The sequence below is a fragment of the Trypanosoma rangeli genome, assembly GCF_003719475.1.
Source record: "Trypanosoma rangeli strain AM80 chromosome Unknown Tra_15.4_contig_00045, whole genome shotgun sequence".
Lineage (NCBI taxonomy): Eukaryota > Euglenozoa > Kinetoplastea > Trypanosomatida > Trypanosomatidae > Trypanosoma > Trypanosoma rangeli.
Window position 1 is genome coordinate 57,754 of NW_021705789.1, and position 16,665 is coordinate 74,418.

Here is a 16,665-nt window from a genome sequence, read left to right on the forward strand (position 1 = left end):
ATATATATATATATATATATATATATATAGAAGGTGAGGGAGGGCTTTAGACCTCATTTGGTCTGGCAGTTATGTGATCACGGCTAGTGTCCCTGTTGGCGACGCAACATGCACAACAGGGCTCACATAATACTTGTTGTTGCTCGCCTCGTAAATGGGATGAAGTCGGAGTGTTCCAGTCAAGAATATTGTGGTATTACGCTTCACGGTATCGCGAACCTGAGTGTTGATATCACCAGAGCAATACACAGTGACTGTTTCTTCTTCCCCACTTTTCTCACCTTGGACAAACACAGTGATATGGGATACACTTTCCATTGTCTGTGTAACGTCAAGCACGCGGCCAACAATTGTAATATTGCTCACACACTGAGCATGTGGGATTAACTCAGTTTCCACCCATGAAGCACTGACGGCGGTTTTCGTTCCAAACGGTGATGTCGATGAAAGATCAACAGGACTTGGAATGTATGCAGGTAAATCAGGTACGCTGCGTCTTTTTTGTTTTCCATCCTTCTTATTTTCACGTTCAAGAATAGCCCCATGTTTGGCTTTGCTATGCATGACAAGTCCATCAAAGGTGGAGAACGCCTTACCGCATGTGGGGCACTTTTGCTCTACAGGAGCACTCTGCTCCTTTTGGACGTCTGACGCCAAAGTTGGAAAACCCATGGCTATGGGGAATGCGGTGGACGGGGCTGAGGCATCTTGAAGAAAAGGACTAGATACAACATTGGCACTAAATGGTGAACCTGCCTGCATTCCAGGTGCAGCAAAAGGTGATGCTGCTGTGAACGGTGTCGATTCAAAAGGCGTAGCAGTAGTGTCAGACGTGGAAGTGAAAGGCGATGCCACTTGACCAGTAAATGGTGAATCAGCCACTGCCGATGTGAAGGGAGAGGCAACCTCTCCAGGGTCCGAGACGCTCTGCTGTAATGGCATTGATGCAGTGGTCTCTTTCGGTGACTGATGTCTGCCAAACATTGGCAACTGTCCAAATGGTGTTATTGGCGCAGCAACAGGCTCTTCCTTTGGCACAGACTGTTGCTGTTGCTGCTGCGGCTGCGGCTGAGCCGTTTTTGGTGTCTCGCGCTGCACCATTGACACTTTTACAAAGGGATTTTCCACCCTCCCCGCACGGAAAGGATTCAATGTGCGATCAGGTGCTGGCGCAAATGGAGCCTTCAAGTCCACCTCTGTAAACCCGTGGTCGCCAACATAGGCGTCCGACGCCGCACTTGCAACAACGTCACCCATCTTCTCAAAGGGGTTATCACCTTGGGGCGTAACAGGCTCATAGAGGGGCTGTTCTGGTATATCAGGACGTGCAGCGAAGACCTTCATCACCATTGTGCTGTGAACAAAGCTCCCTTCCAATCTGTTAAGTCCAATTTTGTCCCACAAAACAAGGAGCTCTGCCATGTCGGCATCTGGCACCTCGCGATCTGGTTGATGAAGCGGTTTCGGTGTGGGCCTCATGCGACGCGGACGTCGTTCCTCTTCCTCCGAAAAATTCCTTTCAATAGGGGTGGAAGGCGGCGTTGAGGGCGCGGCAGTGGAAGAAGCTTCAACGCCAGGGCCCGGGCCGGCCTCCACCAAACCGTCGCCCCCGTGCGCCTGCTGGACGTGTAACTTTGCCGCCATCTCGAGGCGAAAGGCTTTTTTACAGACGCTACAGTGATACTTCTTGTCCGAGGATGATTGAAATCGTTCCTGGCAATTCAGTGCTGGTAAGAAAAAGCAATTGCCATCGTTTAGACGCTTGACACTGTAACGCGCTTTCACAACGCACGCTAGCCATCGTGCACCCGCTCTCCGGGAGCATTTCGCCATCACGCCACCAAGCAACCACCGATGCATCGCCTCTGAAATCATGGGGGAAGAGGACAAAAAGAAGAAGAAAAAGAATGCGACAGCTCCAAAATAACAATAAGGACAAAACAATAAACAAAAAAAAAGAACAGACAACGAGAAAAACTGGCGCAACACCATTATCACCACCAATGACACATCTCGCGTCACAGTGTCGCAAGAAGAACCAGTGAACCAAACTGCTCAGAGACCAGCAACTCTGTGTCCTCCACATATGTACCATGAATGGGAACGAACCTAGGCTTCTTGTACATTTTTGCCACAACGTGCACAAGCGCACCCTCTCTTAATTCAGCCATACTAAACTCAACAAAGGGGACACCCCTACACTTCAAAGTGAGTGCTTCTTGACTACACACTACGTTCGGCTGCGGCAAACGGCGCGGTGAGGACCCACATTCTGTCAAAAGTAAGCGGCAGGTCCACAAGGGCTCCCCAAAAGTTGATCCCCTACACGGCGAGCGCACAACGCCCACACAACAATGTGTTGCAAAATGAGACCAGCGACTGAGTGGCAGTACCGGGCTTGGCGACATTTAGGCTTCTAACCCGCATAAGTGTAAAAACAAAAAAAAACAATACGAAAACACAATAATTACAAGTGGCCGTGAAGGATGCCATAGTCCTTAACAGATGCATTTGTTTTACCGATATTCTCCCCCGCCACCCACACACAGACGTTTTCGTTCAGTCAAACAAATAACTTGTAGTCCCTCCTCCGCCTTTTATATTCACACCATTTCATTTTATGTGAGGAAAATGGGGCAACTTCACGACAGGTTGTTGTTGTTGTTGTTGTTTTTTTTTTTACTATCATGGAAAATGTCAGAAAGGAATAAAAACAAAAAGAATACCCCTCCATCTAGCTAAAAGGGAGAAAAGAAATAACAATAACATTGCATACAGCAAGAGTCGCAAAAAAAAAAAAAAAACTGGTTTCACGAGTCATGGGTGGCAGTTCCCTTCACAAACGAAGCACCGCCTTGTTGAACTCGATACTGGTGGTAGGCCGCTCGAAGCCTCATGGATAACTCATGAAACGCAGGCAGCGAAACGCTCCCCTTACTATCAGAGAGCACCACCGTTTGCTGAAGCTCAGGGGGGACGACGATACCCATTTCCCAGCAGTCAACCGGATCGGCGGCGAAGGGAAGCACATTATGCTTGTATGCATCCATAAGAAACTTGTCAACGTGAGCGGGTTGGCGTTGTAGTTGTTCTCTCTTTTCTTTCTGCCAGAAATCCAGGAATTGCTCACGATACAGTTGCCTCTCAAGGAGGATTCGCTCCTTGGCCATTTCAGCCGTTTTTAGCTCGGCCACTTGGATAGTGCGTAACTCCGCAGCAAATGGAGGGAAGCGTTGTGTCCATCGTTTCATGATTATGTTCATTGCATTTTGCTCCTCTTTTTCAAGGCTGCGCCGCCGCGTCACCTCGTTATTCAGGAGGGAGTGAACAACTTCTCCAAAATGGACAGGCCTAGGTTCGTGGTCCACCACCTCCAATCGCTGCCGATACGCTCTTGCGAGGGCAAAGACCCTCTCGTAGGACTCCTCAGGCAACTCCTGCCACACACCCGTGCTGTCGCAATCTGAAGAAGAGTGAGGAGCCTCCATTTCGACCATTCAGCCTAAAGCAAACAAAGAGAAATAGGGAGGGAAGACAGAAAAAAGAGCAACCACTTAAGAAGTCTTTAAAAACAACAAACAAGTAGATTATGCTGCCTCTCCTTGAGAGGCCTCCAAGCAATCTAGTCCCTCACATCCTGCCAAATCAACAAATAACATAATTGGGCAAAGCTCAAATTGGGAAACAATTGAGGTTCGTGTATAAACAGACAAACAAACAAGGAAAATGATAACATATATCCTTCAGCTGCCCACGGATCCACAATTGTCTTCTTTTGTTTAGTTTATCTACGTGTGTGTGCTCTTGTGTGGAGGGTTGCCTCCAATATGGGAGGCAACTTCATTCAAAACCCAAGCTAAGTGGTTTGAAGCGCACATATTACACAAAGGCACAGCGACACTACACCACCTGCTTCCCCTCTAGAGATCGCCCTCATCCCCATTCTTTTCCTTATTCTCATTCTTGATTTTTTCTGGGATCGGTGCATCCTTTAAAGCTGAGCTATGCTCACGTACAAATTTGTACATGTCATCGAAACTGCGTTCTCCCTCGTAGATGATTGGCTTTTTCCCATGGGGAACGAAGTATATGGTCGGAAACCCAGAAACCTCAAAAACGGACTGGTTGACGTGGTTGGCGGTAGCATCCATGGCCGCAATGATAACATTCGAGGACTCAAGCTCTTTTGCCAACTTCGCGTACGTTGGAGCCAAGTTCTTGCAGTGACCACACCATGGAGCAAAGAACTCAATCAAGATGTCTTTTCCAGATGATAGGTGCTTATCTAATGTCTTTGCCACGACAGTGGTCAACCCCTCAACCGTTTCAACTTCAGGTATGGGCTGAGATTTGATCTCTTTGGTTATTTTACCCTCAGAAAACCCCACAATAAACTTTTCAATGCTTTCTGCAGTCACCGGTTCAGCAGACGGATGAACAAAGTGATCTTCACCTTGAACAATCGCAAACGCAGGATATTTTGCATCCTCCGGGAGGCCAAGGCTTGATGCCACCCCGTATTGGTCTGCATCTGCCCAAAGGAGCACCACCTGACGGCGCATTCTCCTTCCCAAATCCACAAGTTTGGGCTTCAGCTCCTGCGACTCCTCCCCGCTCGGTTTCAATAAGACCCAGCCCACCGGAAATGATATGGCAGCGTAATTCATGTACGTCTTCGGGTTGATCTCCCCCGCGAACGGCAGGAAGGAAACCGCCAAGAATGAATTTAACTCCTTTACCTCCATCGCCCCTTCATAAATCTCTTTTTCCCCACCCTTTCTGAAAACAACGATAGATTCCAGTTTCTCCTCGGGGAGGATCTTTGAATCTGTGATAACTGCAAACTTCAACTTCATCCTTAGGTTCTTTGCAGAAGTTTCCAACGCCTTTGAAAGGGCAGATTCTGTGTCCGAGGTCACCCCCACACATACAGCATCATGCTCTTCCTTTAGCTTTGCCAGCTCTTCAGCACTCGATGGGTAAACGACTGCGGGCCCAACGTTTGCCTTCACGTAGTTGATAAGATCAGTGCTTTTGCGGGCCCCCTTGTAATGTTCCACCTCTTCACCGTCCCGGAAGAGAATAATTGTGGGAAAACCTTGAATAGAGTATTTCTTGGCCAAGTTCTTCTCTTTCGTGCAATCGACATCCACCATGATCGCCTCGCTGGGAATTTCCTTGGCTGCCTTTTCCCATTCCGGGGCAAGCTTCTGGCAATGTCCACACCACGGAGCGTAAAACTTCACCAGCGCAACTTTACTCCTTGCAATGACGCTGTCAAAATTTTTATCGGTGGCTGCCACAACCTCACTTCCCTCCACCCGAAGCGAGCAAAGGAGAAGAGTGGCGAGTAAAAGAAAACGCATCATCCCTGTGTATGTTCTTTCGCTTAATAAATATTATTCTCTTGCTCGCAAAAACTTTAAAAAAACAACAACATAAAAAGGCAAATAAAGGACCAGGTGAGCCCACTGTGCAATCTCCGCGGCAGATGCGACACTACGCTGAATACAGAATGCATTCAATGAAATATCAAAAGGCACCAAAGTCCCTCCTTCTTGGAGCAGGCTCCCCCCCACCCACCCCCAGAAAAAAAGAAACCACAATAACAACAACAATAACGCGGCCGGCAAAAGCAAGCAAAAAAACACGTTACATTCACGGACAATTTCAGCATCACGCCTCAAGCGTCACAGCCAACGAGTCGCACAAGGATTTCAGCTTCCTGTTTTCACCTTCAAGCTTGTGACTTTCGCGTTGCTGGAGTTCAATCTCATGTTTGAGATCCCTCAGCTTCAGCGCGTGTTTCTCCATCTCCGCATTCACATTTGTCCTCAACTCCTCTATCATTCGTTGTAGCTTTGTTCGCTTTACTTCAAACAATTTTAGCTGTTCACGAAGATGGTTCTTTTCCTCCTCGACATCGGCAGATCTGCGGAGAGTGTCACTAGCAGAGACGGCAGCCTCCCGTTTGGAGTCCCCACCCTGAAGAAAGTCTGAAGAATATTTGGTGTCACGAAGCGCGTCCCACAGTTGCTGATTCGCGCTTTTAACACTCTCAACTTCTTCGCGAAGTGCTTTGCGTTCCGCTTGTATTTTTTCAACTACACCAAGGGTGGCCTTTTCATGATCTTCGCCAAGAGTCGACAGTTTTCGCCGTGAATCTAAAGTAAGTTCATTGGCTCTCTGCTTCTTCAGCTCAATGATATCTGCCACCTCCCGCTTCTTTCTCAAGCAATACCCAATTGCCCTCTCGCGCTCACGAGAAAGCTCGCGTATAGCTTTCAGTACCTCCCGCGCTCTTGCATCCTCCTCCAGCGGAACGCGTTGTAGGCTGCGACTTAACGAAGTGTGTAGATCATCCAGCATGGAAATAAGCCTCACCAAGGTGAGTTGCCGTCGGGCATCCACATCCGAAGCAGAGCCTCCACTCAACGACTCTACCTGCGTCACAAGCTCTTGGACCTGGCCCTCCATTTCCTTCAGTCCGGAATCGGCTTCGGAGAGTTCCCGCACATATTCATCGCGCGGTAGACGATCTCCTGATGTTGTCTGAAGTCTTGCTAGCTCTGTGTGCGCTATCCGATTATCAGCCACTACATTTTCCAGTTGCATCTGAGCCTCCCGCAACTCCTCCTCACTTTCCTCAAGAGCCTTCTCGGCATCGACAACTGACACCGATACCAGGGCCATTTTTTGGTTTCTGTCTTGCAGGAGCTTCTCTTGAGCTAACAGTGTGTCCTCAATTTCCTGTAATTGTTGTTTTAACACCCTCACAGCCTCTTCCTGTTTTTCATCCATTTCGAGATGGACTCTTGCCAACCTACAACTTTGTTATTCGAACAACAAAAAATAAAATCAGGGCGGTGCTGTGAGACGCTGGAACAACATAAAAAAAAAACAAGAATACATCACGGCATCAGTGAGAGCAAATACCTTCAGCGGCAGTGCATTAATCCAAAAAGGAGTATCTCAAGAACACGCAAAAAGACTTTCATGATTTTGGCTGGAGAGCCAACGCATAATGGAACCCCATCAGGCATCTGTGCTCTTCCACCAGCGAATAAAGACCATCTTCCCTGATCCACTTGTTATAGTCGTGTGTTAGATGCATGGAGCTCCTCGTCACGGAGTTGAACCAGCGCACGAGCGACAGGAGTGTGGGCCAAGAGGGTCTCCCAAAATCCATCAGTAGTACGTAGCCGTCTTTTCTGACATACGTTGAGGCGGCTTTCAACATCTGATGCGCATCCTCTTCAGTTCTATTTAAGAGCTCATTTCGGATCACGACAGTGTCGTACTTGCGAAAATCAGGCAGTTCTGTTTCCCTCCGTTCAACTACATCAAAAACAATTGTACTCCCAACCCAGTTGTAATCGTTTTTGACCATAAAATCCAACGTCATGGCCTTCCGCCGTTCCGCCTGCACGGCTTCAGGAAGGGACTCATCAATTTTGTATCGTCCATCATCAACGACCTTTTGATCTACGATAAACTCCACACGAACTGCCTTCGACATCTCATAAAAACTAACATCCTTGGCATCCGCTATTTTTGGCGTCAGATCCAATACCCGACCACGGCAATAAGTCCCGTACATGCGCCTCAAGGAGCGGTACATAAGGCACTGCGGAATCAGGCTAATCCCCCACACTAAGGCAGCCCCACCAAAACACGTTGCCAAAAAGATGTTTCTCCCGCGCACCACCTTCGCATATTTTTCCCGCGGTATGGCGACTGGCTCGTACCCAACTCCTTCTGCACTGTTTGCATTAAAAAATTTTTTTTGCATTGCAAGCGAGGCTTCAATGGTCAACTGCCTCACCTTAGAAAAGAAATACTGAGAGCAGAGAGTAAAATGAAGGCAAGCAAACAAACGAACAGACAAAACGGTAAAACAGGGACGCCAGTAAGAGGTATTGTTACCTCCACAAACGTCACATATGTAGAAACAGGCAGACGTAGTGACAATCAATTCGTCGTGGATGACACACTGTCACTCAATACGAGACTCTCAGTTCACCTTATCCCTCAATTGTGACGAGCAAATGCAAAGCCCCAGTAACACATTGTCAATGGGTCCAGCGGCAATCCGTTAAACCACTCTATTCTAAAATGAGCAAGCCACGATGATGGATCCACAGAGAGGGAACGAGATGCACTCAGCCATCTCGAGGTCCTATCAAATGTAAGAAAGTCAAATAGAATCCTGAGAGGTCGTCGGTGACTATGATCCGTGCGCCCCAACAACTGGTATTCGCTCGCCTTGTCGCCCAGCTGACCATCCACACATCGAATGTCGTTAAAAAAACTACGACACGGCTGCCGCTCTTGAAGCGTCCACGATGCTTCAAGAGCGTAAAGTGAACCCATTAACATACTAACTGCCCTCCATAAAAGCCACTGCGTGTGATTAGTGCACAAAGCACCGCAAAGAGCACCAACAGATGCATAGTACACGCCAGTAGGATTAAATGCACTGTTCAGCGTTCGACAAAGAACAGCCCGCTCTCCAAGATTTGGGTCATACCTTTCCCTTTCAATTCGTCTGAGTAGATCCAGAAAGGCATGCTCCTCCAGTACAGACATCCACCTTACTCCTTTCGGCAAGGTCACCCCCGCCTCTAACAAGACGACAAGGAGAGGCAACCATAAACCGAAACAAAGAAAACATGCAAAGAAAGAGAGAAACATAAATAAAGACAAATTAATGATACGCGAGTTAAGCAGCAAAAACAAAAACCAATAAAAAAGCACGTACACAGAGTAATAACAACAAGAACAGTATATGTAGAGAAAACCAAATTCATTTCATTGCCAATTTTGGGTTGGAACGCACAAACAGCGTCGCGATTACCTCTCCTTGTTTCTAATTAGTGCTATTACTCTTAAAATGGTGATTATGTGATCCTTTTTAATTAGTAACTTCCTCTACCACGTCCGTACCCGCGTCCACGCCCACGTCCACGTCCTCTGAATTCACTGTCGCGCACGCGCCTCTCCGAGTACTGTGCGACTTCAACCACGCTTTCTGCGATTCCCTCCACCAAATACTGAAGCCGAGAAGTGTTGCTTCGGTCAACGTGAAGGTACTTGTCTTCCCTATCCCAAAAAGCTACGAGTGAGCTGTTGCTTTCCGAGATAATATCGTTGATAACACACTTTACTTCATTCTCGGTTAACTCGTACTTCTTCATCATCAGATCGACAGATATCGCGGCAAAATTGCACCGATGATTATAACAAAAAATACGAAGGGCTGCTTCTTTTAAATGCTGTAAATAAATTTTAAGCCCTTCGTCACCATTTGGCATCTTGGACCATGCCGACATATTTTTGATGATTTCACTGGCTTTAGTATAATCCCCAAGTTTTAGCTCCATGTAGGCGGCCGTTACTTGCTCTCTGAATTCCACCGGTTTGCCCAATAACGGTTGATAGGACATTTGATTGATTATCCGGTAGAAATAGCTTTGATGACGGCTGCTTTCATAAGGTTTTTTAGCCTCCTTTGGAGTATCCACCACAAGGGTGGAAAGCATTGTTGCAAGCTCCAACTGAGCATGCTGAATGTAAGCATGAGGAGGCACCAGCAAATCACGGTACATCAACTCCTTTTCCTCGCTGTCCCTCACGTAATCTGGCATCCTTTGGCTAATCAGAACGTCATGGTTTCGATTAGACCACAAAGGGCTGAGGAGGTTGTAGGCTTGGATGACATCACCTGCTGCAAAAGAAGCCAAGCCAAGTTGCGCAATAACCCTGTTGTACAGAATAGCAAGATGGACGGACTTGTCTACGGTTTCTTTCAAACTGGAGCGAAGCACAAGGTCTCTTCCCTCTTGATAATCTCCCTCCAATCCCATCTGGTATGCGAGGTTAAGAAGGGCACGACACTTTGCCTCTTCATCTCCAATAATGAGGAGTTGTTGATAAAGTTCACGGACTGTTTCAATGACTGAGCTAGTGACAATGTTGCGAGTCTGTCGAGCCATTTTATTATAGAGAATGTCGTGAGCCTGTTGCCGTCTCAAGCCAAGGATATCAATAAGAATTTGACAACAAATCGCCTTTCCGCGTTTGCGCTGCTGGTAGTAACCAAGAACAGTGTCTGTCAGGTCCACTAGTTGATTCTCCAACTGAATGATCTCAAAGTACTCATCAGTGGCACCTGTTTTAAACTGCGCAATGCGCTGTAAATGAATTTGCAGCTTTTGCAATAAACCACACAAACCATCCACAATTATAGCCCGCTTGCTTGTGAGATCTCCGGAAAAGTCTTCTTTAACTGCTATTGCTGGATTCTCCGTTACGATTGAATAACATCGGCTCACAGCAGCAAAAGACTTCGTCCAGGTGGTGGTGGCAACGTAGGGCAACCGCGTATCTTCTTCAAGGAGTGCTTCGGCAACAATTCCCAGGGCTGTAATTCGAAGTGCTGTAAAACCCTTTTTCTTGCTCTCTTGAGCAAGCTTCTGACATCTCGCAGCCCGTTTCCCTTTTTGCACCAATGATTGCTTCAATTCCTGTGCGATGTCTTCCTCGGTAAACTCCTTTTCTCCTTCAGTCTGTCCTTCATCTCCAGTGTCTTCTTCACTTTCCTCGTCATGTAACCTTTCGATATCGTGCTTGTACGTTTCGGTCAACTCTTGGAGAGCCTTTATTAGCCTTTTCAGACTATGAAAGTCCTCTGGCCTTTTAAAAGTTTCTTTCTCATTCATTTTTTCGGATAGGTCAGGTGTGTTCCGAAGACATTCCAGAAACGGCCAAGGGATCGCCTTAAATTTTTCCTTATGCGCCAACGCCTTTTGTCGTAGCTGAACGAATGCCTTTTCTGCCTCACTCCAAGACTCATGGTCAATGTTGAAATCAAAAAGGTCACATATATTCTGAATTTCATTCAATGACTTTTCATTGCGGGACAGAACCACCTGCCTCTCATCCGCATCCTCGTCGTCAGTGACCTCAAACCACTTGGGGTCAATATGAACAACCTGCCTTTCCACCTGCTCATCGTGATGGATGACCTCGTCGAGGCTCTCATCACTGTCGCTGACGTCGAAAAAATGGCTCATGTTGTAAATAAAAAAAAAAAAAAACTAACTACACGATTCTCAAAATGACAAAAAATAAATAAATGAAGAGCAAGATCAGCACCACCGAAAATCAACATACAACAATGGAGGTAAAAATAACAACTACATCAAAAACCAGCAACTCTGAAAACTCTTTCTTGTCTATCTCCACTGCTGTGATGACTCTAGCAATACCAATATCATCAGTTACAAGTCAAAACTTCAAGGCATCGCTGATGTGTAAACCCCCGTCCAGTAAGCCACAACGCACTTGCGTACCTTCCCCCTTCGAGAAATAGCCCTTGATGTTTCATTCGTATTGCTTTTTGTGACTTTTGGCGAAACAGTTCCTGGGAAGTAAAGGATATATACTTCTGTATTATACAATATCATCTTATGCATTGCCCTGTCTCAGTCCATCTTGTACCTCCAAAGATACAGATGGGTCTAACAAAAACAACAACCGGTCAAGAAAAGCACAGACAATTCGTAGCTCAGAATCTGTTCTGTCAAGCGCAATCCAACTTTTATATTGCATATGATGCACTTCCCTTATCATTTCTTCAAACTGCATGGTGACGCCTTTCAAAACGAAAAACCAAAGGATTCAAAAGACAAATGTATATTTACTTCCATACACTCAAATCTGTTTCAAATATAGTACCGAGACGGGTTTTCCATAATAGTCAATGCGCCCGTCAAACAACTTCTTGATCATCGTTGATATCCGTTGGCTTTCAAAGGAAACGACGGTGGTGGTTGAATCAATGGACACAAGTTGCTTCACTCCCTTAACATGCTTCAAATTCAACTCCACCCAAAAAGATGAGGCACCCCGCAGGATCAGAGATTGAGAAGGTCTATATGTCACACGGCACCCCGGTATATCCGAAGCTGGAGCTGTCGTAATACTTATCTCTATTGCCTCACCAAAAAGCAGAAATCCATTCAATTTTAAATATGCATCCTGGGCAGATGCAGATTCCATGTATGAAACGAGTGTTTCACCACGAGAAACATCAATAAGAATGTCATACACTACACCATATTCAGCAAAACAACGCAGTAGAGTCAATCTACAAAACTCCACACCGAAATGAAACACCAGGTTTCGAACTCGAAGTGTTTCCATTTAATTATTTATTTATCCTGCTTTTGGAAGTGTCTGTGTGTACCGTGAACCTGGGACCCCTCCAGAAATACAAGCTCAACCAAAAGAGCAGGTATAAAGAAATGAAACTCAAGATCCGCAACAAAGTAGAAAGGATCCTCATAGTGTCTCAAATAGTGCATCAAAAACAACTTTAACACCCGGAAAAGCCATATATAGTCAACAAACGTTAGATCCAGCAATTTCGGAGACACGTTTCGCAAAAAAAAAAACAATAGTAACAACGACATCATCAAAAACACACCAAAATGAAGGTAAAACTAATGCAACGATGTCCACATAAACGATTTAATGTTCAACTTTCTACCTCTTTTTGCCAAAGCTATGACACCTGAAGGAAGGTGTAGTAGAGGACGATTTTTTGTTACAAAGAAAACTGCGTTAAGCTGATGAAGCGCCACAGCAACATCTTCTATTGTCATTCCACTTTCCCAAGAAAGCGAATTCAGGGTAAGCGGTAACCCTTTCTCATTAAGCGAAGCTACGGCTTGAAGCAGTTCCTCTTGCCAGATTCGATTAAATACCCTCTTCCCTGATGCACTCAGTGGTCTCTCGGGAGAGCCTGGAATTCCCTCTGCCCTTCCCATTTCGTAGGATATCTCAATTAAAAGCGTCCCGTACCCTTTATGGCGGTACGGCGGCAGCACCATCACACACGAAAGTGAATTTTTACAATTCATACTCTTTCTCCATTCCTTACTAAAATATCCAACAAAATGATAACCATAATCATCAACCTCAAACAGTGCAATAAAAGCAAAGAAATGTAGATCGTCCAAGGTAGTCTTTTCCTCAAGAAAATGTTTGGCAATTCTGGCAATGCGCCTGCTATAGGGAATAGAGGCCACTTTTCTTCCATCGATTTCAAAAACAACACACCGTCGCCTACGACAACGATAAACCTCGTCTCCTGGAATCCAAAATCGATTTGGACACAGCTCTATATGTTCTCGCAGCTCTTGTGCAGTGGATAACCATGAAAGACACGCCTCACACATAAAGATCTCAGTTTGCACCTCTGTGTCCTGAAATCCACAAGGCACATACTCCGACGCATACTCACTAAAAAGGGTCTTGAAGCTCACGCCTTCCATTCTTGCAAGTTTCATTATCTTTCCTTTTGGAAACAATAAAAAAAAAAGGGGGTGGGGGTAACAACTGCAAAGTTACATAATAAATACTGAAGAAGAAAATAACACGCAGAATCAAAGCACATTTCCCTAATACACACACACACAGGACAAAAAAAAAAAAACGTCAAAGAAAGTTTCCACCATAATCATTGCAGGTTCTCAATATCCACTCTCTTTCAAACGCATAAAACTTCCTAAAACCATGGGAAAAAGAAACTACTACTAAAAACCCAACAACCCCCAATTTGAAATCCTTTCCTATTTTCCTAATGATGTCCTAGCTCTACGGCACCTGGTGCCGGCCTGAGGGTTGCCGGGCCAGCTGCATAGCCCTCACCAATATCGAAGGCAAAATCCCACGGCTTTCTGTCCTCTTTCCGCCATCCGTAGTCAAGGTGACTTGGGCCACCACCAGCAATATCATCCAGTTTGGCCCAAAATCCATCAAGCATAATAGCGCCAATAATCAAAAATGGGCCACTGACACAAAGAGCCATCCAATAATTCTGCCCCGGCTTGTGGTAAACCTCGCTTGTCCAAAACCCAACGCCCCGAAGACCGAAATTTGGACGAGCCTTGGCCTTCGCATTGAAGGCATTTAGGTAACTTCGCCTACTGTTACACAAAGCAGCGCGAAACATCTTTCAAAGCCCCTCTTCCCTTACGTTTATTCAATACCTTTAATAACAAAAGTATTATCAATACTATCAATAAATCATAATGACAACAATGTGACAAAAAAAAAGAAGCAAAAAAAACTAGATTAAGATAACAGCAAAACAACATCCAAAATCAAAACCAAAAAAGCATTCCTAATAATAATAATAATATAACGCACAACAAAAAGGTACTTCTTAAACAACCAAACCCTTTCATGAAAGAATGAAAAAAGCGCGGTGGAAATAACAAATTAAAGTGAAATAAAAAGTCTAATTCAAATAATAGTAATAATATCTATATGTGACGTGCGGGCGCGACCAATGCCACATTTTTCTAATAACTGAGAAAAGGTGCGCCAGGTCAAAAGTAAAAACAAGAAAAAAACAAAATAATAAATAACGACCTCCTTTCTATCCACAACTTTTCTATGTGTTCCCAAGAAACTTTTTCTAATATTTCACACATTTGCATTTCTTTCACCTCTCCCCCTTTTTAAAATTTGTTTCTATTTCATTTTCCCTAATCTAGTCTTGTGCCCGCACCTTTTCCATCCAAATACGGCATCCAAACTCCCGGTAGAGCTCTTTAAGCAGTTGTACAAAGTCAATGCGTGACTTCGCGGAATAATAGAACGTGAGCTTCTTCTTATCAAACTGGTACTCAGCATGACGTATTTCCATATCAAATCCGTGACGGCAAACGCGTCGTTGACAAAAAGAAACGGCAACAGCCTCGTCTTCCTTGAGGTCAGTGGCCCAGTAATCCACCTCTCGCTGTGTTGCATGGCGGAGAATACTTCCCGTTGGCCCAGAGCGTTCCACATATGTTTTGCAACTCTCGGTATTCACACGGATAACAACCCCAATATCAATCCCCCTGTCACCCTGCACCACAACATATTGACCTTTGGCGGCAATAAAAGGAGAGGAAAACTCCTTTTGATGACATTTAAATTGGACAAGTGCGTTGCAAACAGGAGGCATGGTTGGTGTCGGTGGAGCTTCATCTCCTTCTGCAAAAAGCTCTTGTGTAGCAGGAACCCTTATAGTGTTCACTCCCTCTGAAAGAAATGCCGCACATGAAGTTGCTGTGGTTTCCTCAAGGCATTTCCAACCGTAGGGATTATGGCGTTTGATCGCAACTGTTCCTGAAGTAGTGCCGGAACTGGTTTTTATATATTTACCAGGAAACGTGGTCTGAACATTGGTGATATCTGAAAGTGGCAAGAACATTCTAATGCAAATACTTTCCCTTTACAAATGACTGCGCAGCGAAAGAAGCAAAAAAGAATAAGGCAATACCCCATATAAAACGGTAGAAAAAAAATAACAATTAAATAAATAATAAATGAGTTAATATTACCAAAAAATAAAAGAAGTAAACACATAAGTAATACGAGTACTAATTATTATTAGTAAATAAATATATACTACATTCAGGATAACAATGAAAACATCCGTAACCATAGAATAGTTACTTCAAAAAAACTCACATTGCTAAAAGGTTTAAAGACAAAATTGAATAATTTATACAGTAACGTTTATCCAAAACATAAAAAACAAAACAAAAATGGCAACACAAAACATACATCATTGAAAGACAAAAAAAAAACGATTTTAGAGGACACTGAATATACATCAACGCGCCCAAATGTTTTTTTACAAAATAAAGGTATAACCTCAATTTCTCACCCCGAAGAATAGAAAACAAAAAAAAAGCAAGAAAAAATGGAGGTGCTACAAAGCCAAATAAGACAGAGTCCATAATACATAACCAAGGCTCCTCAATTCAACTAAAGCGGCGTCTCTTCATGAAAGCAAACTGTATTTTCCAATAAAAAAAACTTTCTCAGCAAGCTTCAAGAAGCACCACTAAATCTACCCCACATTGCTTTGCATTGGCAGCTTCTGCTGTGAATCGCGGCGGGCTCGGGCGACACCAAGACCCGCTCAGCGCTGCTGACAATGCTTCCCCAAGAAAAAAAAAAAGAACGGCCACCCATCCCCCGACCTTACCTCCTCGTCTAACCCCAGCCGCCTGGTTGTTCTTTGGGCTGCAGCCCGCGCGTGACGTCAGCGCACCGCCCGGGCTTTTGGTACTCAATCGTTGGGCTCGCCCCGGGCCCGCGGACAGCGGGTCGCGCCTCTTCCCGTCACCATCCACTGCTGGCGCCGGCGTCCTCTCTACGAAACCTTTCGGTGGGGCGTGTGTGTTTTATGGATCTCTCGGTTGGCACTGGTGACACAAAAACATCGCAACCGTTTTGGCGTTCTAGCAGGTTTTCTACACCGTGGTTTCGCCGTGGATGTTTATCGTAGCCACCGTTGCGCGTTTGTTGTGGGTTTTAAACGAGCGCACCGTGCGCAACAGATCTTGAAGGGGTATTGAAGGAATACCATCTCCCCCTTTTCAGAGTTGAATAACTTGAGAATACCGCCGGTGCCGCTCCCCATGTACAGACAGAAGACTTTGATGGGGCAAGATGTTTTCTTTTTTGCGCGCCTTTTTTTTCTTTATTACGCTTTATAGTTAGAGCCACTCCCCTTTTGTTGTTGCTTTTTGGTTAATACAAAGGTTACTGCGCTCCAAGGAAAACAAACACACGCACACATATTTTTGCATGCGT

At 45.2% G+C, this 16,665-nt stretch overlaps 12 protein-coding genes across 12 annotated transcripts, besides 15 other annotated features; all 12 read right to left on the minus strand.

Annotated features, from left to right (window-relative positions):
- Positions 1 to 29: a microsatellite.
- Positions 30 to 69: 40 nt separating this feature from the next.
- TraAM80_02090 (RNA-editing complex protein MP63) lies at positions 70 to 1,875 on the minus strand (the record flags this gene model as incomplete). The annotated part of the gene is made up of 1 exon (XM_029379107.1): positions 70 to 1,875. The coding sequence occupies one exon, from the start codon at positions 1,873 to 1,875 to the stop codon at positions 70 to 72; it is 1,806 nt and encodes a 601-aa protein (XP_029241073.1).
- A 4-nt stretch (positions 1,876 to 1,879) lies between these two features.
- Positions 1,880 to 1,908: a sequence feature (GA-rich).
- A 29-nt stretch (positions 1,909 to 1,937) lies between these two features.
- Positions 1,938 to 1,976: a sequence feature (A-rich).
- Positions 1,977 to 2,018: 42 nt separating this feature from the next.
- On the minus strand, positions 2,019 to 2,408 carry TraAM80_02091 (uncharacterized protein; the record flags this gene model as incomplete). The annotated part of the gene is made up of 1 exon (XM_029379108.1): positions 2,019 to 2,408. One exon carries the CDS (start codon positions 2,406 to 2,408, stop codon positions 2,019 to 2,021), a length of 390 nt encoding a protein of 129 aa, XP_029241074.1.
- Positions 2,409 to 2,651: 243 nt separating this feature from the next.
- Positions 2,652 to 2,681: a microsatellite.
- Positions 2,682 to 2,810: 129 nt separating this feature from the next.
- TraAM80_02092 (uncharacterized protein) lies at positions 2,811 to 3,497 on the minus strand (the record flags this gene model as incomplete). The annotated part of the gene is made up of 1 exon (XM_029379109.1): positions 2,811 to 3,497. The coding sequence occupies one exon, from the start codon at positions 3,495 to 3,497 to the stop codon at positions 2,811 to 2,813; it is 687 nt and encodes a 228-aa protein (XP_029241075.1).
- Positions 3,498 to 3,920: 423 nt separating this feature from the next.
- TraAM80_02093 (putative protein disulfide isomerase) lies at positions 3,921 to 5,369 on the minus strand (the record flags this gene model as incomplete). The annotated part of the gene is made up of 1 exon (XM_029379110.1): positions 3,921 to 5,369. The coding sequence occupies one exon, from the start codon at positions 5,367 to 5,369 to the stop codon at positions 3,921 to 3,923; it is 1,449 nt and encodes a 482-aa protein (XP_029241076.1).
- Positions 5,370 to 5,598: 229 nt separating this feature from the next.
- Positions 5,599 to 5,622: a microsatellite.
- A 54-nt stretch (positions 5,623 to 5,676) lies between these two features.
- Positions 5,677 to 6,801, minus strand: TraAM80_02094 (elks delta-like protein; the record flags this gene model as incomplete). The annotated part of the gene is made up of 1 exon (XM_029379111.1): positions 5,677 to 6,801. The coding sequence occupies one exon, from the start codon at positions 6,799 to 6,801 to the stop codon at positions 5,677 to 5,679; it is 1,125 nt and encodes a 374-aa protein (XP_029241077.1).
- A 193-nt stretch (positions 6,802 to 6,994) lies between these two features.
- Positions 6,995 to 7,792, minus strand: TraAM80_02095 (uncharacterized protein; the record flags this gene model as incomplete). Its single annotated transcript, XM_029379112.1, has 1 exon — positions 6,995 to 7,792. One exon carries the CDS (start codon positions 7,790 to 7,792, stop codon positions 6,995 to 6,997), a length of 798 nt encoding a protein of 265 aa, XP_029241078.1.
- A 73-nt stretch (positions 7,793 to 7,865) lies between these two features.
- Positions 7,866 to 7,889: a microsatellite.
- Positions 7,890 to 8,031: 142 nt separating this feature from the next.
- Positions 8,032 to 8,589, minus strand: TraAM80_02096 (uncharacterized protein; the record flags this gene model as incomplete). Its single annotated transcript, XM_029379113.1, has 1 exon — positions 8,032 to 8,589. The coding sequence occupies one exon, from the start codon at positions 8,587 to 8,589 to the stop codon at positions 8,032 to 8,034; it is 558 nt and encodes a 185-aa protein (XP_029241079.1).
- Positions 8,590 to 8,658: 69 nt separating this feature from the next.
- Positions 8,659 to 8,691: a sequence feature (A-rich).
- Positions 8,692 to 8,918: 227 nt separating this feature from the next.
- TraAM80_02097 (putative eukaryotic translation initiation factor 3 subunit 8) lies at positions 8,919 to 11,075 on the minus strand (the record flags this gene model as incomplete). Its single annotated transcript, XM_029379114.1, has 1 exon — positions 8,919 to 11,075. The coding sequence occupies one exon, from the start codon at positions 11,073 to 11,075 to the stop codon at positions 8,919 to 8,921; it is 2,157 nt and encodes a 718-aa protein (XP_029241080.1).
- Positions 11,076 to 11,080: 5 nt separating this feature from the next.
- Positions 11,081 to 11,099: a microsatellite.
- Positions 11,100 to 11,142: a sequence feature (A-rich).
- A 573-nt stretch (positions 11,143 to 11,715) lies between these two features.
- Positions 11,716 to 12,207, minus strand: TraAM80_02098 (putative U1A small nuclear ribonucleoprotein; the record flags this gene model as incomplete). The annotated part of the gene is made up of 1 exon (XM_029379115.1): positions 11,716 to 12,207. One exon carries the CDS (start codon positions 12,205 to 12,207, stop codon positions 11,716 to 11,718), a length of 492 nt encoding a protein of 163 aa, XP_029241081.1.
- A 239-nt stretch (positions 12,208 to 12,446) lies between these two features.
- Positions 12,447 to 12,493: a microsatellite.
- A 13-nt stretch (positions 12,494 to 12,506) lies between these two features.
- Positions 12,507 to 13,355, minus strand: TraAM80_02099 (acetyltransferase; the record flags this gene model as incomplete). Its single annotated transcript, XM_029379116.1, has 1 exon — positions 12,507 to 13,355. One exon carries the CDS (start codon positions 13,353 to 13,355, stop codon positions 12,507 to 12,509), a length of 849 nt encoding a protein of 282 aa, XP_029241082.1.
- Positions 13,356 to 13,645: 290 nt separating this feature from the next.
- Positions 13,646 to 14,020, minus strand: TraAM80_02100 (cytochrome c oxidase subunit IX; the record flags this gene model as incomplete). Its single annotated transcript, XM_029379117.1, has 1 exon — positions 13,646 to 14,020. One exon carries the CDS (start codon positions 14,018 to 14,020, stop codon positions 13,646 to 13,648), a length of 375 nt encoding a protein of 124 aa, XP_029241083.1.
- Positions 14,021 to 14,192: 172 nt separating this feature from the next.
- Positions 14,193 to 14,212: a microsatellite.
- A 67-nt stretch (positions 14,213 to 14,279) lies between these two features.
- Positions 14,280 to 14,332: a sequence feature (A-rich).
- A 69-nt stretch (positions 14,333 to 14,401) lies between these two features.
- Positions 14,402 to 14,438: a sequence feature (A-rich).
- Positions 14,439 to 14,563: 125 nt separating this feature from the next.
- TraAM80_02101 (uncharacterized protein) lies at positions 14,564 to 15,271 on the minus strand (the record flags this gene model as incomplete). Its single annotated transcript, XM_029379118.1, has 1 exon — positions 14,564 to 15,271. The coding sequence occupies one exon, from the start codon at positions 15,269 to 15,271 to the stop codon at positions 14,564 to 14,566; it is 708 nt and encodes a 235-aa protein (XP_029241084.1).
- An 87-nt stretch (positions 15,272 to 15,358) lies between these two features.
- Positions 15,359 to 15,468: a sequence feature (A-rich).
- A 116-nt stretch (positions 15,469 to 15,584) lies between these two features.
- Positions 15,585 to 15,650: a sequence feature (A-rich).
- The last annotated feature ends 1,015 nt before the right edge of the window (positions 15,651 to 16,665 follow it).